At 42.1% G+C, this 26299-nt stretch overlaps 1 protein-coding gene across 1 annotated transcript in view; it reads left to right on the top strand.

The window, feature by feature from the left end:
- Positions 1-6376: 6376 nt before the first annotated feature.
- The window catches only part of COL22A1 (collagen type XXII alpha 1 chain), a 219672-nt gene continuing 199749 nt past the window's right edge, over positions 6377-26299 (top strand). Inside the window, exons 1-2 of the mRNA XM_074860265.1 lie at positions 6377-6473; positions 11271-11837. Of these exons, the coding sequence (XP_074716366.1) occupies positions 6377-6473; positions 11271-11837 (664 nt within the window). The remainder of the gene's footprint in view (positions 6474-11270; positions 11838-26299) is intronic.

Raw genomic sequence — 26299 nt, 5'->3', positions numbered from 1 at the left:
ACTGAGTGACAGTTGTGCTCTGTGGCATGCCCCTAAGACTTGCTTTAGCCATTTGGCCAGATTCAACATCTTTGGAGCATCACTTTGTGGCATCTGTTCACCTGGACACAGCAGCTGGGGCACTGCAGCATGGAGTGCACCTACATCTTCTCTCATCAGGGAGCTGGGATTTAGATACAACGTGAGACTTTATCCCACCGTGTGAGTGCAGCCTATTTATAGGAGAGGCAGCAAAATTAATTTGGGGATGGTGGTCTGGATTTGTTAGTACCCTAACCACAGACTGTAGGATTTGGGAGATTCTATCATAGAGACTTTTTATTGCAGGTAGTTTTGGGTTTTCTTAGTCAATCAGTAGAAAGATTTCTAAGATTGACATGCAAGAGTACAATTTAAATCTGGAGTTACTTCCTCTGGACGAATCACTGGAAAGTTTTACTTGGGGGTATTGCATCAAGGTTTTAGCCTGCAGACACTGTGTGACTGCCGCAGGCAAAAATACATTGCAAAGTCCTCGTCTAGCAGTTAGGGTATTTTAGAATTGCAGTGATTTGGCAGGCAACCAGTAAGAGCTTGTTTTAAAGCGCCTGTGGTAAATGCATTTACAAAGGGGTCAATTTGAGGGATGCATGATCCGAGCATAGGTTAAGGAGTCAGGAGCAGCTGAATTCTAATTCTGACCTTCTCTCAGGTTTCCTTGTGCATGCATGTGCAACACCACAGAGGTTAAGAGAACGTTTCTAAGGCTGCAAAGTGGAGCATGCAGAAATTAGGAAATGCCCATGCTGGGTTAATCCAGTCCCCCTTGGACTATGCTCCATGGCTCTCTAAGACTCTTGGTTACGCTCCTCTGTATATTTTTTCCCATTCGATTCCTGTCTCGTTTTGTCTCCTAGACAGATACCTGTCACTTAGGAAATGGCTATTTATTATTTTTCCTCTCCTAATGTTTCAGTATGGACTTTATTTCTTGCACAATCAAACTTATTTCCAATTGCAGCAATATTAATCATTCATGGGCCTTGGTAGTTCCAGCACCAAGTACTTCAGGGCAGTAATAGAGTTCAGCTAAGGCAAACTGATGGGTTTGCATGGTCTGCTGATCTTTCCCACCACCCTATTTCATCTTCTATAAAGCTGACAGATCACTTTGGCTAGCAGTCATGCTAACCATCTCTCTGTGTCTGATCGGTTTTTTAGGGATTAGGGTAGAAGTTGCTCTTGAGACATGATATTTCAAAAGAAGAGAAGAAATGTCTCAGCCCCTGCAGCCTCGCTGGCACTTAGAGCAGACATTGGAGAGCTGTTTGCTAGCAGGGTGCATGAATGTCCCCATCCAGCATACTGTGGAGCTGCTGACAGACTCCTCCTTGATTTCAGCAGACTTTGGATCAGTTGTAGTTGAATAAAGTACCTCAGCAACAACTCTGGTGTTAGCTGAGAATTTTCTGCCCTATTATTCACACGGGTTTTGAATTAATGCCCACCGCAATCAATGGTCCTCTTTTCATGAACTACAGTTGGCTTTGGATCAGGCTTGGGAAGATGCATATCTTCCAGAAATGCCATCGGATGATTTCTTTAAAATGCATCGAACAAAGATATATGACCGCATGGGCTGATCAGGGGGAAGAAAGTCCCATCTCTCTTTTATATGGTTGGCTTCCTGCTCATATCAGCAATAATTTAGATAATTAAATTGCTTAGTTCAGTAGTTGGAAGAGACATGATCAACAAGCTGAATCTACTGAGCTGTCAGATATATTAGTGTTCTGGGATTTTTTGTTTTTCTTTTTTTTTGGTGTGTGTGAAAATTTGTGTAATTGGACACTGTCTTTTTCGCCCCAGGTTAACTTCTTCTTCAGAGGAGCATACCAAAGACATTTAAGATCACATATGAATGCCAGCATAGTTAGAACATTTATGGCATACAGTGATGTTCAGCGGCAGCAGATGAATGGATGAAATTAAGCGCAATAATAGTATCAGCCCACCTTGAATTTAACAGTAAGATGAAGTTCACTGGTATATTTTAGTAAAATGTAAGTAAAAGCTCAGATATGTTAACGAGCACACTGAAGTCCATAACTGGACATGCTTTTTACATTCAGCCTTGAATCACTGATCTTTTTACTGTCCCTGTAGGGTCTTTGAACTTTTGCTCACCTGAGGTAGAAGCAGTTTTATTAACTCACACTCCTGAAATGCTTATCTTACTATTGACTCCAGTTTTGTTTTGTTCTGTTTTATTAATATTTGTGACTGAATCACGCCTCTGAAGGATGAAAGAGACCACAGAAAGTGTTCTGTTTTTTTCTGTCTCTAACTCACATGGTTGTTGCTGTTGGTGACATCTTTCAAACCAGGACAGAAGAGCAGTCTCTGGAGAGGCTGAGGTAGAGAATATCGAGTGCTTGTGCTTAAATTTAAGGCTTGTCCTAGAAATGCCGTGAAGTTTTCATCTCTGCCACATTCTTTGCATCTACCCCTTCTTTTCCCTTTATTTTTTCAAGATGCCGTTTCTAAACAGTTTTGCATCTATTATTTCATATAAGTTTTTCCTCCTTGTCCCCTGAATTAAAATGATGCAACAGCATTCTCTGAGAAATAAGGTTAGAACAAAGTCACTATATGTCTCTTCAGGATCAGGCTCTGGCAGGACAAAGAGAGAGCAGAATAGAAAACACCATTTTTGCAATGGACAGGGGTTTCATTTTCTAAATAAACTGATGTCAGGATATTCTTTGACTTTGGTTCAGTCAGGAATAAACCCCATGATAAAATGCAGCCCAGCTATATGGTTTCATTCTGGATATGTATGATTCTTGGAAAGCAGAGCCCTAGCTGTATTCCCAGCCTCAAGGGATAAAGCTCAAGAAGACAAAGCAGCATCCCTTAAAATACAGGAGTTCAAGGGAAGCTCAACGGTGAGCAAAATATTAAAATGTGTTTGAGATGAGAAGATACAGTTGTCCTTCAGCTTTTTTTTTTAAATTCTGCTTTTTATGAGCGTGTTTACTTACTGTTCAAAAGTAGAGAGGCCTTACCATGGGTGCTCATTGCCCTAAAACTCTATACCAACCCCCCTGAAAAAGCCATACTGACGTTGAAGGTTATATAGAGCTTCTGTCTATCTTCTGTATATTGTTTGTGCAGCTGTGAGGCGATATGAATAGCATAGTACGGTGCCTGTATTTTAAATGTAGAGAGCTCACTTTAACATTAACTAGTGTGCTCCTTAGCCTGGATGCCATTCCCACATTATGTTTGCATGTAGCCAGAATTATTCACTTCTTTTTTTCCCATCAAACTATTAAAAAAGGACCTCAGACACAGAGCCCGCAGTTTGGTAATAAACTCGGACGTCATAGGATTTGTTAGTTCTTTTTGCAATATCACTTAATACATCTAAATGTGTCACAAGGGAATTTCAAAGTGATGTTTGTGAGATAAAAAGAAAAAAGGAGGTATTTTTAAAGGATGTGCATTGACTTAGGCCACTTTGAGGAAATTATTCCCACATGATAGGCTGAACTAAAAATAATAATAATAAAAAAATACATGTTGGCCATTTGGAAATAGGGTCAACTAAACAAAATTTCTTATTCCTGGATCACTCTGAAGCCTAAACAGTCCCACTTTTGGCTCCTTTTTGACCCTTTTTCCTGGAAGGGGAAATAAATGTTGATCAGCTGCTGTAGTCTCAAACTGGGCTCAGTCTCACAATGACAGACTGAGGTGGGAAAGAAACCAGTGTGGAAAACCCATTACAAAAAATGCTTTATCTCCAACCTTTCTTCTAATACCCCTGAAGACTTCCTTGCCATGATATGAGTCCTGTTGATGTGAATGGGGCAATTTTCGCTCACTGATATATCCATACATAAAGCAGCTGCAAATTAAGAGACTTGGTTCAGTTCTTCATGTATAAAAATGTAAGAAATGGTGTATTTTGGCCTGAATGCAAGAATAATCTTGAACCACGAATATGTATTAAAGCCACCACAGGTAATCATTATAGATTTTAAGCAGATATTCTGATTTGATGTGGTTTTTTTCCCCACTACTTTTAGTCTAAATGACTGTTATGAGATGCCTTTCAGCATTCATAATGCAGCAATGAGCTCTTGAAGGGTTTTGGCAAAGAGTAGAGAGGAATGACGCCTTAGAGATGCAGCTCTCGGACCTGGTCATGTCGGTGGTCCTTCTGCTGGGGCAGAAGTCATGCGTGTACCAAGTGAGCCACGTCCACCAAGCTCCCTGTAGCGCCACATATGCTGCCTGTTGAGCCAACGTTGGTCCATCCCGCCGCCGTTCTGCTGACTGACACCAGCTGCTGCTCTGCTCCTTTTATCCTGGCCTCATGTGGGTTAGCAGCTGGCAAAGACTGTTTTTAATATTGTATTTATAAAACTTCGCAGCCGTGCAAGCCCAGACACAGAGAAAGGACTTTTTGAGCTCTCAGCACTAGGAGTGCAGAACGCCGCACGGCAGATCTGGTTTCCCATCTCTCACTGCCGCCACTAACCTGCTCTCCCATCACCAGTGCCAGAAAACAACATTTCCGAAAAAATACATGGGAGGAAAAACCTTGGGCTGAAGCCTCCCATAGCTATTTTAAGTAATGCTTGTCCTGATCCCTCTGCAGGCGGCTGCCTGATCGGTATTTCAGTAATGTACTTATTTAAAAGGAAATTCTAACTACTGTAGGGTACAGTGATATTTTCATGCCCTTTTTACCCTGCAACCTTTTCCAGCTGGCTCAAACCTGAGCACCTCACTGTCTTGTAGGGACACCGTCTGGCTGACATGTAAACTACAGCACCTGCTTGTGCCCTTTGGATTTAGGGATGGTACATGAATTAGCATGCTTTTTTTTTGCCTTTTTTTTTTTTTTTTTTGTAAATTCTTTCTTGCATTTATGTTCCACTGCTGGCAGATATTTCCAGTTTTTATTTGCAGCGTTTATTAGATGTATTGTTTTTCTCCTTGTCTGCATATGATATGGACGTTTGAAAATGTAGGAGCCTGTATTTTGTCCTGGAAGTAAGGATTTACAGCTCTGTCTCTACAACTGCATAAGATTTTCCCCCTTTTTATTTCCTAAACCAGCATGACATGCACTTTATTTCTGGGGTACATGGTAGAGATAGTCCCAACATTTGACTGATCAAAACTGGTTTTGAACAAATTCTGACACCACCATTCTTTTTGTCTGTGATTCCCAAAGAACCCTATTGCATTGAAAAGAAATGCAGTGATCTAAAACATACAGTGCAGCAATGCAGCAATGATCTAAAACATACAGTGTCCCCTTCATGCCTGTTTTACCCGGCTATCAACAGTTAGAAGCTGATGTGCATGTTAAAAGACAGAGGAAGTGGAAATTCCCTAAGAAAACGGACAAAGAAATCTGCATTAAAGAGGAAAACACAGATTTGGGAGCTGGGAGAGAGTTTTCCAAAATGATTCCTTAGGCAGTAAGAGCTACAGAGTGGAAACTGTTTTATCCTCTGTATGTGTACACAATAGATAGAAGTGCAATGTTTTCATGATCTAATAAAAAATAATAAACCAACAGCAATAAGTCAATAACAATTTTTTTTTTTTTTTTTAAAGAAGAGAGTTGATCTAGTGTTAGAAAACAAAGCTAAACTTTTAACAGTCCAGGCACTTTGCCTGGCTTGTTACAATACTGACTGGCTTCAAGCTAAACTCAAACCTTAAATTGAAGATCGTCCACCTGAGCTTTTGTACTTCTTTAAACTAAATAGTTGAAAGATGTGATCTGAAGCTGCTGAGTTTACTCCTATAGAGAAGGGCTGATGGCAACAAATAGGTACATGAAAACAGCCACGTATTTTTAGCGTTTGTCATTTCTGAGGCTCCAGAACTGAAAGCAGCAATGGGTGAAGTGGCAACCAGTTGTGTGTGACTTGCAGTGGTTTGTATCTTGGCACTGCTTTGTGTATCTCCTAATGATGAATGCATGGGAGGGCCAGGTCAAGAATGGTTTCCACTCCAGTGCATTGATTGTGTAGTTGGCAGTGGGCTCAATTAAAGTATAATAATCTGGTAATGTCTCTCCTGTTTCCATTCAGGCTGCTGCACACTGAATAGAGCTAGCGAAAGACTATAGCTTTTGAAAGTAGGTGAACTCCTGCCTCTTTGTCTGAGTGGTTTGCGTCTAGTCAACTAAAATGACAAGCAGAAGAAACAACTCCCCAAAACGTTGCTCCCATGATTTGCGTCATTACTGCTGTTTGTGTTTCTATGAGATAACACTTGCTCTTTATTTTCCTTTCTAGGCTACAGATTGGATTTCTAGAGAGCTCCTCACCACGGAGAAAAGACAAGCTGATGTGAGAAAGGAGATATGGATATATCCATTATGGGAAGATGCCGTGTGCCCCATCTCCTGGTTCTTCTCACATTCGTGTTCAACAGGGAGAGAACTGAGGCACAAAGAGCAGGTATGCGCTGTTTGGCTTACTGCCTCGTGCTTAGTAGCTGCTGGAGTGTTTACGTGGCTGAGAAGCTGTTTTTCCTAGAAGGAAAACAATAAAAAACCCAAGCAAGACATTTACTGCTGAAAAGACATAAAATAGACCTTCGGGATGGAGATAGCTCAGGGATCAAAGTTATGATTTACCTAGGGTCTCTTGTTCTGCTGCAGGCTTAGAAAGGTCAGCTCAGCGACCCACAGCAAGGGGAGCAGCATAGTTTACACTGGATATGCTTTGTCTACCCCGCACTGGCATGAAGATCACTTCTTCCATTGCCTTCAGTGGGTGTCAGATTAGACCTGGTCAATCTTCTATCTGTCTGAGACTTTCCTAGTGAGCTAAACAGGGCCAGGGCACTGTTCATACCCTCTCTTGGTTCATGCTGTCTAGTTGCTAGCATGGTCCCTGGCTTGGCTTTTGGCCTGTGCTGAGGAGCACTTTCCCCCGATGCCACTGAATGCATTAGAGGATGGTGCAGCTGAGGGACTGTTCCTCTAGGACATGTTCTTTTTTGAGGGGTGGTAGGAAGAGTTGAGATCTGGCTGTGAATGATGCTACACCTCAGGGACAGAAAATGGTTCTAGACCCACACAGTTTATTGGTATAAAAGCCCAAGAATACTTTGAGATGGAGGCTTTGTCTCTCTTTTTCTAGGAAAGATGCTATTCTGTAGGCTTGGGTAATTTATAAGAAAGAAAAGCCTTTTTTAGACCTCTCAGTCTAAGGAATAGCTGCTTTACAGTTTTGTTATGTGATCTATATAAGGCTTTTTGGATGAAGTTTAACAGGAGAAGGTACTTAGTAACCAAACAAAGTGAAATCATGTTTTTTTCTGCCTGTGAATCAGTCACAGGAAGAATATGGTGGTATCATCTATGTTCATTCTGTGATTAAATATTTTTGGGCTTATGGCTTGTTTGTGAACTATTTTTAATAGCAATATTGCAAAACAGTTGACTCAGTGTCTGGGTGGATGAACACAACTCCAGGAATTATGCTTCCAGAGAGTATTCCTGTAATTGTGAAACTGAAAGTTCACTTTCTATGAATTATCTCCCATATTCCCTTAACATTAACTGTTTCTGCCAGTAAACAATATTATTATATCATTCTTGGAAAACAACCAATTTTGTCCAGCAGTGGACATTACCGTGCTAAAAATGCAGATTAATATTTACTAAAAGCTTGTCTGCAGCATTTCATCGCACTGCCATCAGGTCTGTAAGCAAAGAATCACTGACTCTAAGAAAATGATCCTGAAAGATCATCTTTTTATTCCCTGCAATACTGCCTGAATAGGCATCACTTTTTATACCTTAAACCCCGCTTGTTTTAAGGCTCATCACCCTTGAACACAGACAGGATTCATTCTGTCTGTTCTGTTTGTTTTTAAATTGCAGTCATCTCACCTGCTGAGAGTCATTAAAATAAGCAACAGGAAGGTCTGCACCTTGTGAGTTTTATACTCAAACCTTTATATTCTCTTGTTAGGCTCACCCAATTAATATTCTTTCAAACAGAATAGACTAATATGATAATTAATTTGAGGGGGGAAAGTGGAGATTTCTTGCTTACCTTTTACTGTCATATATTCTATCATTTATATTCTGCAAAAATCAAGCAGAACTGCACTTGACTGTCTTGCCGATACACACAGATGTAATGTGACTTACATCCCATAATAGAAAATGATATACACCATCATCTCCACACTCTGATTACCTTTAAGAGAGTTTTTCCAGCCAGACCTTTCTTGCTCTATGGTTAGAGACAAGCATTCCCTCACTCACAAAATGCCGTCACAGAACACGATCCCATGTGGACAGGTTGTTTCCAACGTGATCCCATGGATGAGTTGTTGCCAATGTGATCCCAATTCCACATGCATAGGTTGTTCCTGTAGAAATTGAAGGAGCAGCAGCTCCTGGAATGTACTCTGCTACAGAATTTCACACAGAAACAGATGATGCTCATTTTTCATCATCACCTGCACCACACCGGGTGTATATTCAACCACTCTCATGGCCATCATGTAATACCATGAGCACCATACAGTGTTATAATGCCTACCTATAATGCTCTTACTCTTATCTGAAGGCAAATTCTCATCATGTGGCTGAGCTAACCACATTCTCCAGTGCAGTGAGCTGTTCTGGGATTCCTGTCCTCTTCAGGGCAGTTGCACAGCCCCAGGATGATCAAAAGCACCAGACCTAATTTATGAACTGTAAGGTCAAATTTGGATGTGGGAGAAGACTTCGTGACCTTCCTGTAGGCTCAAATGCTGGAACTTGGTGAGGAAATATGGCAACAGCATCATTGCCCCCACTTTCAATAGCATGATTCATATTTCTGTTCACTGAGCTGGCTGCCAAGCAAGAGCTTGACTGGATGGACTGTGTATGGTACCTCCCTACTCTTTGGTCTGTTCCAGGGAGAAGAGTCCTGGTCCTCAGCTATTATCCACATTGGGTGCATTTACATCAGTGCTTTAGCTCTGGGCAGGTGTGCAGCAAGGACAGATGACTTCCTGAGGGATGGCAGGACAGGGACTCACCAGCCAGAGCCTGTCTCACCACCCCCAGCCAGGGAGAAGGGAAGGCTGGGGGATGATAGCCAGGCTCAACTGACAATTCAAATTCCCAGACAAGCTCATAGTGATGAAGCAGGTCCAAGATCAAGCCAGGAGCATGAGTCAGACAGTCAGGGTCCAGATCAGGTCCAAAGACAGCATCCAGGGTCAGCCACTCCCCAGGCAAATCCACAGAGGTGAGGCAGGTCTGAGGTGAAGCCAGGAAATCAGTCCATGGTTAAGGCAAGGAACAAAGGTGGGAGCCTCACCCTAAAAGCAGCTACCAGAGGAAGAAGAGACAGGTCTTTCTTGAATGTTTCCAGAAGAGCTTTCTGAGGAACTCACCCAAGGCCAGGGAGCCATAGCATCCAAACCCAGGAGAAGGGGTTTACTGTCAGGGCCCCCACAAGGATTTCAAACTTTCACTGGGAATCTTCCAAGCATCTCCACTTACTGTGCTTTGGTTCATATCATGGAGCAGTCCTGGACTGACTTCTGATGAAACTGAATGGCAGTTATATGTGCACTTCAGATGCACATATAATGGGTCCCAGTCACTGATGGATATTTAGTTGCTGGGACCTGGTTGGAACTAGGCTGATGTGAGTGAAAACACGCAAACCGTACAGTGGGAATGTCACTTTTTAATGTATGGAGAGCTGAAATGTCCTCAGTGGGCATACCCTGGAGTTATGTATTCTAACAAATACTCTCAGATTTTCTAATCAAGGGAGATGGGTTGGTCAGTCCAGGTCAGAGCCCAGAGGAGTTTATTAACATGGTTGTGATGGGAACAGTTGGGGGAATCAGGGTTCTGCAGTGAAATAGGAGTCAACAGAACAGATCTGCTCTCAGTGGGTGTGGGTAGATGTGGGCTACTATTAGCTACACAATTAGCTCAGATCATGGTAAAGCAGTAGGATTTAAAGGCAACTGCCAACAGTTTAGTAGCCAGATAGAAAATCTCCAGTTCAGTGGGACACAGAAAAACCCTGTTACTCTGAGAGAAATAGTGTCACAGGCACTGGTATGGACCAGCTCTCTGTCCTGTATCATGTTACATGTGCTCTGTTCTCCACATGATTGGTCAAATTAGTTTTTTGCCATTGGTTCAAACAAGCAGTTGTACTTTTGAGATGACATAAGACAAGAAGTACTGGAGAAACAATGGTTGGTGGTTGCGACAACAGACAAATTGACTTTGTAGAGCAGCTTTCAATCTTGAAACTCATAATTTGTTAGGGATTATGGTCTATAATAGTGAATTAAATAAACATATGTATATATATACTTTTTTGCCAATTAAGGCATTATGTTGATAAATCTTTGGCATCTGTGGGACATTTATGAATCTACTGCCTCCTGGCTTGCATATATTCAGAAACAGCTAGAAAACATCTCCTGGGAGATCTACTTTCTTGGCAAGTGGTTGACAAATATATGACCCGTCTGCCTTCATAATGGCAAGCTGCCATTAAAATATGTTTGCCTTTCGGATTACATAGGCCTCATATTACAAATATCATGGCTGGAGGCAAAAGGGTGGTTGTGAGGGTAAGTGAACTTTTCCCTTACAAAGCAACTGCCCTTTGTTGTCAAGGAAGCCATCCCAGTATTCAGTGAGTCATCCTTTAGTCAATAGTCAATGGCAGAGGGCCTCAAAATCAAAATAATCTTGTTATAAACTTGCTTCACCAACATATCATGCTGAGCAAAAGAACTGCTTCTAGCTAAGCATAAATAAATCATAATGCTAATGAAAGAGGGAACATGAAAGCTTCACTACTTGTGGTCAGCATTGGCCTAGGCAAGGTCAGGACAGGTCTCTTGATCTGCCAAGGTCATTTCAGAGCATTGCCTCAGCAAAGGCACTGCAACGAAGTTTGAGAAAAATAGCTTCATATGCATGCAGATGGTGTAGGTGAAAGATTGAGCAGAGGCAGTTAGTAGAGTAGGAAGAGAAAGGGTTTGCATTTCAAAGTGAAGTGTGTGCTGATCTGTAGAAGTCCTGAAACAGATGAGGTGAATCACAAGGAAGAAAGGCTGAGAATCTGCACTTTCTCTGCAGGATAGGGAGAGGGTTTGCTGCCTCCTCCAAATTGCTCACAAGGGAGCCATGCCTAGGGAGTATTTGGTATGTCTGGTACTCTTCTTTCATCTTCCCTTAGCGATATTTTCTGCTACTCCTGCAGGTTGCAAGAATGTTCATTATGACCTTGTATTCATCTTGGATGCCTCCTCCAGCGTCGGAAAAGAAGATTTTGAGAAAGTTCGGCAGTGGGTGTCTAATTTGGTGGAAACTTTTGAAATTGGCCCAGACAAAACCCGTGTAGGTGTGGTGCGATACAGCGATCATCCAACCACAGAGTTTGACCTGGGAAAGTATAAAACCCGTGAAGAAATCAAAGAGGCTGCACGAAAGATTAAGTATTATGGGGGTAATACAAACACTGGAGATGCTCTCAGGTACATCAACACCTACGGTTTTTCTAAAGAAGCTGGTGGGAGACTTAGTGATCGAACTGTTAAAAAAGTGGCTATCCTTTTGACTGATGGAAGGAGCCAGGATTATGTCTTGGATCCAGCCACTGCAGCCCATCAGGCTGGGATTAGGATCTTTGCTGTGGGTGTTGGAGAAGCCTTAAAAGAGGAACTTGATGAGATTGCTTCAGAACCCAAGTCTGCTCACGTGTTTCATGTCTCTGATTACAACGCTATCGATAAAATTCGGGGGAAGCTGAGAAGGCGTCTCTGTGAAAGTAAGTAGATCTTCCAGTTCTTCTACACAATTAGAATTATAATACATTCAGTTAGCATATAGGTGTGAAAAGCTGTGACTGTTTTCTTTCATACTTATAATTCTATATTGATAATTCTTTATTTTAGTGTCTTCCACTCTGTTCCACTCTGTAAGAAGTCATTTTACTACCTGGACTGTAATGAAGTGATCACTTCTGGGTTGTTTTGCCCAAGTCAGTCTTAAATATAGGTCAGCTTCTAGTGATCAACTAGAGAGCAAAATGTGAATTCCCTTTTGATTCTGATATAGTTCAATTCCTTTATAATATTTTGGACTACTGAATATGAAGGGTGTCATCTTATTTATACCCAGATTTTGATTTATTTTGTATAGGAACTGTTTTTACCCCCCCTTGTTTTCTGGCATTGTACTGTGAAGAGAGTACTCTGGGTGCTGCTGAGAATGACCCTTTAGGAAGCGAAAGGATACTTGTGCTTTTCTGCCTTTCAGCATTCCAACTCTACTGGCAACTGGTGTTCACTAGTGCTCTGGTCATCAATCACATAAACCTTGGTGACATTTTGAATGACTTTTAATGGAGAACAATGTGTGAAATTCACACTGAATAAATGAACTTTGGAATTCCAGCCCCTTGGTGAAGAACACTGTAATGGCATTATGGCTGGTATCTCCCAGCACTTTAATGGGAACAGCAATCACATAGCCCTTTCTCCTTCCATCACTGATAAATAACTCTCTTGTTCTTAGTGACTGCATAAAAGCTACCTGGTTTTGCTGCTTTTTGCAGCATGTGTTGTGGTTGCTGTGAGTTCTTTGGGTCAAAATCATGAGACACCTACAACAGTTGACTCCCCATGTGATTCTGTAACACATGGCAGCATTACAATAACCAGGTCTGTAGACTGGCAAATTGTGTTACTGTCAGGTTTCAGTAAGGTGCTAGAAAAAAAGCAAGCCTTTGTGGTGAAGCTCTTATTGCTGTCTGTGACCTCCATTTGCAAGAAAAACTGTGTTAACATAATGCTCTGGGCTTATGTATGCTTCTTAAAGAGTGGCTACCACGAGCAGGCATAAACTAGTTGGCACTGCCCAGCAGTATCAAGGTGTGACTGCTTTTTTGCAGCCTGAATGAAAATGGGTATGGGTAGTGTAATCCAAATACAAGTGGAAGTCATGGTTGATACTGACTGTAAGCTATGCAGACTGAAGGAGCTTGGTCTTTTTCCCTGAAAAATGTAATCATACGCACAACTAGGGTGTAATAAAGAAGGCTAAACTCTTCTGGTGGGCAATAGCTTCCTACTGCAGCTGCTGAACTCTCACAATGTGATTTTCCTTTGAAATTCTATTACTTCCCTTTTTTAAAGCAAGTGTTTTAAGTACTTTGTACCTGGGTCAGTGTTTGTCAACTTCTCAAAAAATCATGTATCCATCTGTCAGAGTATAATGCCATTTGTCTATGGCTTTCTGAGGCCATACTAATATCCACATGTGTGGGCACACCACTTCTCATTAGATTTCAAAGGATCACTGGGAGCATCCTTCATCCTGAGTGATAGCAGTCACTCTCCAAGGTGTTTATATCCACCTGCACTAGTGGGTTTGATGGGTAGACATAAAGCCTCTAAAAGGGTAAGTGAAAGGGAAGGGTTTAGTTTTATGAGATACAAGGAGCTTTTAAGGGGAAAATATGCTTGTGGTGGGTTAACCTTGGCTGGATGCCAGATGCCCAACAAGCTGCTCTGTCACTCCCCTCCTCAACTGGACAGGAGATAGAAAATATGACAAAAGTCTTGTGGGTTAAGATAAGGACAGGGAGAGATCACTCATCAATTACTGTTGGGCAAAACAGACTCAACTTGAGGAAATTAATTTATTACCAATCAAATCAGAGTAGGATAATGCAAAATAAAAACAAGTCTTAAAACACCTTCCCCACACCCCTTCCTTCTTCCCGGGCTTAACTTTATTCCCAGTTTTCTCTACCTTCTCCCCCTCAATGACGCAGAGGGTTGGGGAATGGGGGTTGTAGTCACTTCATCAAACTTTGTTTCTGCCGCTCCTTCCTCCTCAGGGGGAGGACTCCTCACACTCTTCTCCTGCTCCAGCGTGGGGTCCCTCCAATGGGAGACAGTCCTCTGTGAACTTCTCCAATGTGAGTCCTTCCCGTGAGCTGCAATTCTTCATGAACTGCTCCAGTGTGGGTACCTCCCATGGGGTCACAAGTCCTGCCAGCAAACCTGCTCCAGCGTGGGTTCCTCTCTCCACAGGGCCACAGGTCCTGCCAGGACCCTGCTCCAGCATGGGCTTCTCACAGGGTCACAGCCTCCTTTGGGCATCCCCCTGCTCCAGCATGGGGTCCTCCCCGGGCTGCAGGTGGAGATCTGCTCCACCATGGACCTCCATGGGTGCAGGGCACAGCTGCCTCACCATGGGCTGCACCACGGGCTGCAGGGGAATCTCTGCTCTGGTGCCTGGAGCACCTCCTGCCCCTCCTTCTTCACTGACCTTGGTGTCTGCAGAGTTGCTTCCCTCAGAAATTCTTACTCCTCTCTCTGGATGCAATTGTGCCAGGTTTTTTTTCCCTCTTCATAAATACGTTACCCCACGGGCACTACCACCATCGCTGATGGGCTCAGCCTTGGCCAGCAGCGGGTCTGTCTTGGAGCCGGCTGGCGTTGGCTCTGTGGGACATGGGGGAGCTTCTGGCATCTTCTCACAGAAGCCACTCTGTAGCACCCCCGCTACCAAAACCTTGCCATGCAAACCCAATAGAAGGCTGCTAAATGGATTGCTTTCAGTGTAAGGACAAAGGGAATCAGACAGCCATCAATGAACATTAATAAGGAAGGCATCAGAGAGGAGGGAATTAGTGGAACGAACAGCAAGTGGGTAATGTGCACATAGTGAGGATCACTCAGGTAGAGATATAAGGATGTTAACAGTGACAAAGGCAACTGAGTATCCGGGTATATGGGACACAGTGTATGCAGGTGGATTTGAAGAAGTGGATGCCGGTAAAAAGAGGGGTTATCAACTAGACAGCAAACTCAGGTGCAATGGTGTGATTTCCACAGCAACAGCAGTTCTAGAAGAAAGGTCTGCCATAGCTGTTCTGAGGCAGTGTTCTTCTGATCCAAGAACTCTGGTGAGATGGTCTAACATCCCTAAATCCTTCATTCCAGCCTTGATGTGGGACATCATGTTGTCAGTGTCTGGCCTCAGTCCCTCTCACTGCAATTGGAGCACAGTTTTATCCTGCTGGATATCAAAAATATTTTATTCTGTTCCTCTGTACATCAGTCTTTTCTGCTTGGAAGGCTGTTACATATCTTGCCTAAGTCTTTTCTTCCTAGATTTAAAGCAGGAAAACTGCTTGTTGGCAGAATCAGGCTTGTCATACTTACTTATTTTATTTATTGTTTTGCATGCAAAATGTTTTTAATAGGTATGATGTTTAGATCAGATCTAAACAAACAAGAAATTCTTGCTGTCACTGAAGCCAACAGTGAGAGCACCATCAGCACAAGTATTAAAGTAGAGATCAGGTAACTTTTTTGTTACTTGGATACATGAGGTGGAACTGGTTTTGGGGGGTGAGAGAGGGCTGGTGGAAAACAGGACTAAGTGATTTCTTGTGCTTGTGCTGCTTTTAAATTTCATGTTAACACAGTAGGAACAGGAAAGGAGTTCATGGTAAGGGCTATGCCTTATACATATTTAGAAGGTAAAACTTTTAATAGCTGTTGTAGTTAACTTTCTGTGGTTTTAATGACAGCACTGCATAAAATGGGAACATACAAACCACTGGGTGGGTGGAGGACGTGACAAGGGCACATGCCAAGCTGCTGTGTAGTTTGTGCTCATTCTAAGACAAAAGCATATATTGCCACAGCCAAGCTAGTGTTTTAATAGATATAATCCTTTGTGAGCTCCTGAGAGTCGCATGAATCAAAGAGCGGAAATGGTAGAAAGTTTTTTTCTTTGATGAGTCTTTCAGTCCTTGTACTGCTGTACTACTGAAATGTGAAGAATCCTGAAGTGTTTAAAATACTGGATTTCATGCCAGCAGCTGTTCAGAATCACTTGTCTCAGGTCTCACTGGACGTCTGTCCTAGACTCAGTCATTCCAATCTTGCTATATTTGATGGAATTTGTTGCTAAGAACATGACATTAAGTGCATTAATAGCATTTGAGCTCTCATTTGATCTTGTGGAAGTAAGCATAGCAGAATCGAAAAATAACATGTCTGCTCAGTGGGACGTTGTGGCAGTGGGAGATATTTTTGCCAAACATCTCCATTACATTCTGCACTATAGTTAGCAGGCAAAAATGGGAGATGCTTTCACAGGAAAGCAGGAGAAATATATATTCTGCTAAAAATTCCAGAGATGCTACATGCTTCCTAAATAGCGTTTCTGCTTATATGTTGTAGAGATAACAACAGGGAGCTATGGAATATTTAAAAATATACTAGCATCTGCTTCTGGTAGGTAAATAGTAGGTTTATGCTCATCAAAGAGAGCTAATTGCTTTGATTTCAACCCAGATTTAATTTAAATCTGGATTTGACAAGTTAGTGCATGTACAAAGTTTTCAACATGGCTTGAAACTGGTAGCACTGGTGTTTAACACTATCATCTGACATTTAAGCCTCAGTGGCGAAGACATTGCAATGGTGACCTAAAACACCCATACCTGCTCAGAGGTAGTTGTTTCTTAAAAACACTGATTGCAGTGCTTTGGATGCTGTAATATTTGAGTTGATTCTGTTATCATTAAGCCAGCCAGGTGATAAGATACAGTTTGCAAAGCTGAGCAAAATCATTCTCCAAAAACATTCTCACTCTTTACTGACTCTGTAATGCAGAAGCCTGTGACTTGGCACCTTCAGAATACAGGGTGTGTATGTGCGATTACTAAGCCTCTGCTCTACTGCAAAAAATCAGATTTCACAACTTGAAAATGAATTTGGCTTGAGAGGTACAGTCTCAGCTAAGATTTGGGTGCTTTTTTCTACAGCTAGTAATAGGAGAAAAATAAGCAGATGTTTTCTAAGGAAGTACCATAGGAGTACTGTGCTCGGCTTTGGTCTATGTCCAGTAGTGACTTTCATGTATAATGTAGCCGTTTCTACAACCAGTTTTTAGTTGCCTGTGAGCTTGATGAGCTCCTTGCCATGATGAGTTCCTCTGCAAGTCTGTGGAAGACCAAAGGACTATGTCATCATATGGATCTCAAATGCTTTGCAAACACAAGGAGATGAAGCTGAAATGTTTCAATGACTGGTTGGTACCAATGGCTTGTCACTGGTTTCTGTTGATATAGTGAGGCCTGTGATAAAATATCAAAAGCAGTCACATGTTCAGATGATTCATAACATTTTTTTTTCTATTTGTACATGTCTTTGTTGACTTTGTGTTGTGTATGTAGTGTATAAAATATAAGTCTTATGCTACCACTGTACTGCATCTGATGCAAAAGGGCTTCCAGCCTTCAAGGCAACCCCTTGAACACCATTCAGAGTAATAGTCTAGAAGCTTCACAGACATCATTTTTGAAGTCAGCTTTGCTCAAGTTCATGGTATGTTCACAGAAGAACAGCAAGCTGTTTCTTCTTGACCTTCAGTGTTAAAAATATCTCATGCACAGAGACCATGACAACGGGTAGGCATCTGAATTGCTGTATGTTGACTGACAGTTCCTAAGAGACTTATCGATATAGTCAAATCTCACATCTCACTAAAATAACGGATCACATCAGCACCTAACAGTATTTGCCTAACTGTTGACCTCCATTTTATACTTCCTGTTGAGGTCTGAGATTTCACTGTAAAAGCATTCATTTCTAGAGAGCTTTGCATTAGACATCATGGAATAGGAAAGGAACTTGAACTCCACAAGCTGACAGGAGTGAGAATATTAAGGTATTTTAATGAACTCAATTGTGGTAGTTGTTTTAATGCTTTTAGTTTGTTGAGCAGAATTTTTGGACTTGGGAATTTGTAGACTGGTTTTACTTTCATAGATGGAGTATGACTCTGTTTGGGTTCGTCAAAAGTTCAGCTTAGCTGTAGTTCCAAGTCTTGCTTAGTCTTACTGCAAGAGCTCTTTTTCATTGTTGTGATGGCTTGTAGAGAGCTCTTACAAATGTGAACATCGCTTCTTGCCATCTGGCAGAACTCGGTACATGCCACAAGTGCACCTATACATTTACTTGGAAAAATTTGTGGCACCTACCTCCATGCTGAATGCAGAGAAAATTTAAGTGTTTTGGAGTAATAACTGATGCCTAACAGGCTGGTTAAAGTCTGATTAGCACAATATGTCCCATGAGGATAATCTAACTCTTGTGCTTCAAGCTCATGTATACATCACACCTGTCACAGGCAGCATTCTTAGTAGAACATTCCACATTTGGCTGCTTAAGAGTATATCCAGGCTAAGTGCAGCTACTAACATTTTGATTCTCACTTGAAAATCTAGTCACTTCCAGATGGTTTTGGAAGTCTGTTAAAAGCTCAGCAGACAACTGCTGCATTTTTAAAAGCTGCAGCTAGGCAGTGATCCAGCTGATATCACCTCTGATATCTCCTGTTGCTTCTTGATGCTCTTCTCCCCCAGCTGCAGTGGTGGCTTTCTCAAACTCTGTAACATCTCCAACTTCTCACAATCTCTCATGTCACAGATGACAAGATTGCTGGCTAAATGCAGCTTCATGTGAAGGCATAAAATGCCTGCGACAGAATTTCCAACTGATTTAACTTTTGCTTGAAAGAGAAGAAAAAAATTCACTTTTAATGGATGATATGCTGGGAGGAGGTAAAATATTTGATGGGTTTAGTGGTGATGACATTACACAAATTTCTTCTGCCATGGGATATGTTGAAGGACAGCCTGGTGTCTTGGATTATGGCTCCAGGAAGCACAGCAAAGGTATTCTTTCTCTCTTACAGCAATTTTTGTTTTCAAATCAAATGCCTAAAACTCTCAGATCTGATTTTCCACTTGATCCAGTCATCACCAGCTTAGAGCAAGATGGTTCCAAGCTGGTGTCTGACAGGCAGAAGTCCTTGAGCTCAGGGAGTGTGCAGTGGCTGCTGGTTGATGTCCTCAGTTCCTCCACAGATAATGTAGAAGTGGCTGTTTACCCATATCATGACTACACTTCTGTTCTTCCACTGTGTAATCTCCATATAATTTAAATTTTATGTGTCCAAAGAAGGGCAGCAAAGCTGGTGAAGGGTCTAGAGCACAAGTCTTATGAGCAGTGGCTGAGGGAACTGGGGGTGTTTAGTCTGGAGAAAATGAGGCTCAGGGGAACCTTATAGCTCTCTATAGCTACCTGAAAGGAGGTTGTAGTGAGGTGGGTGCCAGTCTCTTTTCCCAAGTAACAAGAAATAAGACAAGAGGAAATGGCCTCAAGTTGTGCCAGGGGAGGTTTAGATTGGATATTAGGAAAAATTTTTTCACCGAAAGGGTTATCAAGCATCATAGCAGGCTGCCCACGGGAGTGGTTGAGTGACCATCCCTGAAGGTATTTAAAAGATGTGTAGAAGTGGGTGCTTGGGGACATGGTTTAGTGGTGGACTTGGCAGTGTTAGGTTTATGGTTGCACTCAATGATCTTAAAGGTCTTTTCCAACCCAAATGATTCTATGATTCTAAATAACTTCCTATTTTGCTTGAAACTCTGAAATGAATAGGTTAATTCTGAGATTAGCAGCAGTGCTGTTTTATGACCAGTTGAAGCCAGCCCCACCGCTAAAAAAAGAAGGTCTTATGCTTCCTAACTTCCTTCTCCCATCGACCAGCACAGGCATTTATGTGGTTCCACCATGAGCTACAGCAGGTAGTGTCACGGATGAAAGTATTGACACAGTAATGATTTAGTAAGAAATCTAGATTTATTAATAGCTAACAGCAATTTATTATTATTACAAAATAATTCAGAAATGCTGAAAGAAAGGAAAGCAACTTATTCACAGATTCTAAAATGACGAGATTCACACTAACTTACTTAATGGTACCTTAATTTATACATATATACATGCTCCTACACAAAACATACAAACACACACAGAGACAAAAGTATTTGGATCCAGTAGAATGAACACAAAACATACAAACACACACAGAAATGAAAGTATCTGGATCCAGTAGAATGAAGTACGTACCCACACACCAATAAGCAGAGAAAGAACAGGTGAAAGAGAAGCTAGCTCAAAAGAAAATTTCCCTCTCGAGTTTAGAGTAAATACTCACAATGCCTTGGCATTCCTCAATGGGTGATAATTGAGACTCGAGCGGGTGGACTTTGCCCTGGCCTTCTGTCAGCAGACAACACCTTAAGGGTTTGGTACCTGAGAGGTGTTCCAGCTCAGGGGAGATGCTGGTCACAGGCCTGCTGCAATCCAGAAGAGCTCAAAGGGTCTCCCTTGTGGTCACCATTTATAGGGTCCAAGATAATTGACTTTTGTCAGATACCATCTGGTGCCTTCCAGCAGTTGCACAAGAACTTGATGAATGTGCAACTCTATTATTGTTCCCATTTGACCACATCCCAGGCACAGGTGTGCCAGGCCCTGAGGAGTTGATGGGCCATTTTAACCATTTCCAATCAATCAGGAGGGGCAGGAGCCAGGCTCGTTAACATTGTCAGTCCTTATCTCCACAGACTGGTGTATAGCTCAGGGATGTGGGTGGAATCTCACATAGCACCAAGCAGCCTAAAAGGAGGGGCGGGGAGGGGTAAGAATTGCACCACCACAGGTAGCTAATGAATGTTTTTGTTTTCTTTCCCAGATTAGTTTTTACTCAGCTTTAGTTCACCATGCAGCCACATGGACATTTGCTGTTCCAGGGGAGGAACAGGCACAAGGGGAAAACAAACAACTAGGAGTAGGAGGAAGACCTGGATTGTGTCATTTGATACAATGCTAGTTCATGTCAGCTTGATGACCATTAGCTAAGGACTTCAGAAAGCTGAGGAAAATCCTCCATGTGCTCCCACTGTAAACTTGAGCCTCTGCTCTGCTATCCTCTGGTTTAAGTGTGCACAATGTGGATTTCTAGGCAGGTTCTTCCCATTCAAGCTCCACTTCTAGGCTTCAGCACAGCTTGTTTGCCTTGAATAAACAGCATTTTAAACAAAAATATCCCACTGCAGACGGATCTCTTCATGATTCTGTTCCATTTTCCTTAAATAGGCTTTTCAGTATGCGTAATTATTGCTGCTTTACTACTGACTTAGCTTCTGGTTGTTCAGGGGTGTAGCTGTAATGACAGAGCTCTCCCTCCTCAGACAGGTGCTGTCTCTGTCTGGGAGTCTCCCAGCAGGAGTCATTGGTAGGTGGGATGAGCAAGCTGACCACCACCTTCACTTAGATACAGACTGTCTGTCAGTGCCTCCAGGCAGCACTTTGATATTTCTGTGATCCTGCACCCCGGTAGCTTCTCTCCCCCAGAACAGATGTTATCTCTGTTACAGTTTTGGAAAGTGATTTATCGATTTATTTTTCTTACCTTGTACGTTAGAAATAGCAATGTCTTAGACATAGCCTTCAGGTGAGGAGAAAATTCAGCCTTGCAGCAGCTGTGGCCTGATTTCTTCTTTTTGCTAAGGGAGCGAAGGTATGAATCCAGCAGTCAGCCAAACAGAGTTTTAGAAATAAGTCTGTGGCAGAAAATGGTGTTGCTTCTGCTCTGATACAGCTGAGGAGTCTGTTCCAAACCTGCAGCTCCATACAGACTGCTTGGAACCTTAATAAGGGACTCTGAAGGTACAAATGTAATAAAATGAGATCAATTAAACCTTTTGCTCTTGCCTTTCTTATCTCCAGGTTCTTTAACAGTTATGTACAAATAGTAGCATCATAAAGCATGGACAAACACATAAAGCAATGAATCTCTGGACTGCCAACAATTTCTTGTCTGAAATCACAGAATCTAGCTGAATGATAACATCTTCCCTAGCTTGTAATAGTTTTTCTTGCATTTCAGACAAGAAATCTCTGTGAACAATGTTTGATGTACAGTAAAACTAATTGTAAAGGCAGAGAGAAGATTAGACTCATGACAAATAAAAGTAAGTCCCAGACATTAGAAAGAAACATTGAGACAATCAGGAAAAGTATGGGTCTCAGTGGCAGGAGAAATTACATCTTATGAAAAAGTAATGTGCCGTTTAGAGAACAAAAAGAGGAAAAATATGGTGACTATGGGAGCCATTTCTAAATAGTGTAGGAATGAAAGAGAAATACAGAAATAGGAACAGGCAAAAAGCTGGAACATATTGTCATGTGCTGAAAGTTATTAGTAGCTTGTTTTTCAACACCGCCTGCAGCCCTCATTGATTTTGCAGGAGCTGTGGGTGCTCAGCACTTTCAAAATTAGGCTGTGGAGCCCAATACTTATCCAGCTGCAATCAGAAGGAGGCTTTCTGTCTGCTCTGGTGGAGTCCAAATGATGGGGTGAAAGAGAGGACTCATCCTTAGGGCAGCACTATCTTGGTGTTTGCTTTCTGATGGACTGATAAGGAATGCTCAGTAGAAAGAATAACCTCTGAGGTTTCACGTTTAGTTACAGGCTTTTCTGTGCAAGAGAAACAGAGAGATGAGGAGAAAACCCTTTATGTGTGTCCTTCACAAAGCTAAAATGTTTTAAACCTCAGCAGCTCTTGTGCCGTCAGGGCTTTCTTCTTCATTAACAGCCCCTAAACTGAAAGGACAGCCCTTACTTAATGTTCTAGGACTGCCTTTTTTTTTTTTTTTTGTAAACACTTTATGTAGCTATTCCCATAAAAATCTAATGGTATCTTTCAGCACAGGCTGTAAATGGAGGTAGACCATCACCTGCCCTGGATGGGTCCACCTGTAAATTAAAGATTTCCTCTGCTCTCCCTTAATTTGGGGATGTACTTCTATTTAGGTTACAGAAAGCCAAGTCTGGAGAGGTGCTGTGGAGGTATAGTTCCAGTTCTGGTGGTGGAGCTGGCAGAATTACTGCAAATGTTAGAGAAGTGTGAATGTTTGTCAGAGCATGCAAAACCCCACACAATGCATTAAAGGTCCCATCATAGCATATTATAATTTTGCTGAAACCCAGTGAGTTTCCTGAACCCTACAGTTTCTTATGAAATTAATGTTTCTGTAAACCCTCTATAGCAATGGTGAGTTTGGTCTCTCAGGGCTGTTTGTTGCTTTTTTTTTAACTTCTGACTCCATGTATTCAAGCCTCAAAGTCTTGTGATGAAAAACTGCAATGAGAGCTGTGGTTCCTAATATTCCAGGCATTGAGGGAGCTTGAAGGTAGCACGGGGGATGCTGGGTCTCATGGGAGGGAGGAACACAACTGTTGCTGGTCACAGACTGCCTGTGACACTTGGGTGAAAGTTTAGCACAAAAACTCTGGCATGGGTAAATATCTACTTTCTCATCAAATAGATTCACTGGAAAAATGAAGACCTTTCACAGGATTTGCATCACCTGAAAGTTAAACTGATTTTTGGAAACAGTTTCAGAGGCAGAAGTGAACTGTAAGAACAAAACTGTGCTCAGACCTAGATAAGCTGTCACATTAAGACTTGAAACAAAATGGGCAGGACCACCTATTTTTAAGATCTGGGATGAAACCATTACTTCCAGTTCTGTGTCTTGCTGAGCTGTTTTTAGAAGCCCGTGTTGTTTATCCCTGTGTTCAGGACTGAAGGAAAGCTTGTCATTTAAATTTCTAAAGGGCTTATTTTGCAGCTGTAGGTAGATCTCTGATACATATAAACCTTGTGTCGACTCTCTGCAAAAGAGATCTTCATATTCTTACTGAAGTTCAAGCTCAAATGACATAACCATTTCCCTTTTCATCCTTTGTTAATATGAAGTGGTGCATCCTTTCGTCTGTGGAAGTTTGTAAAGGTTCTCAGCCCTTTCTGCTACTGAATTACAACTTCTCATTTTGTTTTCAAATGAACTGAGCCAACAGGCAAAATGGAATTGTAATGTACTGGTCTGCTGAGAATATTTCTTCCCCAGTGGTAGAGCTGCAGTATGATTTAGCTGGTGGTCTATTTTTGTTAGTAAATTGTAGGGTTAGTGTTTCAATCCCATCAAATTTCCTACTAGTTACACCCAAATACCAAATTCCTTTTCAAATCAGTAATCTTGTTTATAAGGTGAAACAAAAGCAGTGGGAGCATTTTGATCACCTAGGAGAACTGCTTTTTGATAAAGTACTAATTAGGTTCTTTAAAATGCAAATAAGAGATTGTAGCAAGCTCTGCTATATTAATGTAGTTACAAATGATGGAGAACAGTTCAGAGTTCTGCATAAAATGCCTTTTGGCACGCTCTCCATTTTGGGAACTGTGAGTACTACTGCTAATGCTGACTAGAAGTAGGGAGGGTATCTTGGTATCTTTCAGGGAGCGTAGCTCAATTAGATACTGTGGGTTTTGTCACTTGTTATCCTAAACTGTTCAATAGCAGCCTTGTGTGATGTCAGGTGGGTGATTTGAGCCCAGAGGGCAACTGAACACCATGCAGCTGCTTGCTCACCCCTTCCACTTCAGGAATGGGAAGGAAAAAATAAAGTAAAAGGCTTGGGAATCGAGATAAGAATAGGGAGGGATGATTCACCCATTCTGGACACAGGCAAAAGACAGACTTGTTAGGGGAAGAAAAAACATCAATTTAATTCGAACACTAACAACCACAGTTAACAGACAGAGTAAGACAGTGAGAAGCATTTCCACATGTTAAACACACCTTCCCCTTACACCTCCCTTCTTCCCTGGCTCAGTTTTGCTCCCAGTTTCTCCACCTACTCCCCCCAAAATGGGGGGTGCAGTCAGTTCATCATCAGATGTCTCTGCAGCTCCTTCCTCCTCGCGGCAGGGGGAGGACTTCTCACATTCTTTCCCGGCTCCAGCATGGTGTCCCTCTCACAGGAGACAGTCCTCTACCAACTTTCTCCAACGTGAGTCCTTCCCACAGGCCGCAGCCCTTCCTGAGCTGCTCTGGCCTGGGTCCCTCCTGTGTGTTGCAATCCTCCCAGTGCTGAACTACAATGGTGGGGGCTTCTTCCCTCAGAGTCTCAAACTTCTTCAGGCTCAGTCACCTGCTCCACTGTGGGGTCCTCCATGGGCTGCAGGTGGGCATCTGCTCCACTGGTCACCTCCATGGGTGTCAGGGGGACAGCCTGCCCTCTCTCCATGGGCTGCAGGGGAGTCTCTGCTCTGGCACAACTCCTTCCCTCATCCTCCTTTCTTCCTCTGACCTCGGTGTTCGCGGAGGTGTCCTCCTCTCAACTCCTCCTTCCAACTCCAGCTCCTCCTCCCAGGTTCCCATTCTTAGATACATTATCATAGAGGTGCAGCTGATTTGTGGAAAACAGGCTCTACAACTCAAATAGAGTTATAAAGCAGGTATGTTTACTCCAGCGCTGGGGTGCAAGGGGATTTCTCCACAAAGCTTGCACACACCCAGCAGATTTTACCAGAAACTTATAGTGTGTGGATATACATATTCATTGGATTACATAATACAAATATACATATGGATAAGTAAGGCTGGGTTAGTTCAAAAGGCTGGTGTCAGCAGTTTATGTTCTGTTTGCGCCTGCACATTGCCTCCTGGTGGGCGTCGTCGGGGGTCTTTTGGAGGAAGGCTCATAGTCTTTTTCACCATGTATTTTTCCTTGGAGCATGCGCAGATTCTCTTGGCCAATTTCTTGAACAACAAGAGTGGTTTCAGCCAGTTTACTCATTCTATCTTATCTAAAAGTACCAGTGTATCGATTTCTACCATCCATATATGGCTATCTATTTATTAAAAGACTAAACTAGTTAGAGCACATCTGCTTTCCAAGGACAAGAAACATATTTTTGCCGAACATAGTAATTCTTGGTAAGTTTCCACAGACAACTGCTTTGTTTTGATGAACACAGTAGTCCTTGGTAAGCTTCCACAGAACAGTCAGGGCAAGCAGGATTATTAAGCAATATTCAGAAATCATTATAAGTTGCTATAAGTAAATAAATTACAAAGCAGGTGATCATTTCCTTGTATCACAGCCACCATCACTAATTGACTCAGCCTTGGTCAGAGGAGGGTCTGACTTGGAGCCAGGGGAGCTTTAAAAAGCTTCTCACAGGGGCCACTGCTGTAGCACCCTCCCCTACCAAAACCACACATAAACCCATCACATCAGGTTTCAAAACTCTGTTCATTTCCTTACAGCTTAATAGTCAACATTTAGTGTCAGTTTGGCTATAACTTGATCTGTACTCTAGGAAATAAAGAAATTTATATATAAAATAGATACATATGTGTGTATGTGTGTGTGTAAAGGCATATATTTTTATATATATAAACTCTGGAAAATAAAGCTGTGTCCTTTCAGCCTGAAGCATCTCTTTTTTTTTTTTTACAGTGAGGTAGATAAAAAGCCATAACACGTTAAAGC

This window comes from Strix uralensis, chromosome 1 (genome assembly GCF_047716275.1).
Source record: "Strix uralensis isolate ZFMK-TIS-50842 chromosome 1, bStrUra1, whole genome shotgun sequence".
NCBI lineage: Eukaryota > Metazoa > Chordata > Aves > Strigiformes > Strigidae > Strix > Strix uralensis.
This window is presented reverse-complemented; position numbering and strand designations above follow the sequence as displayed.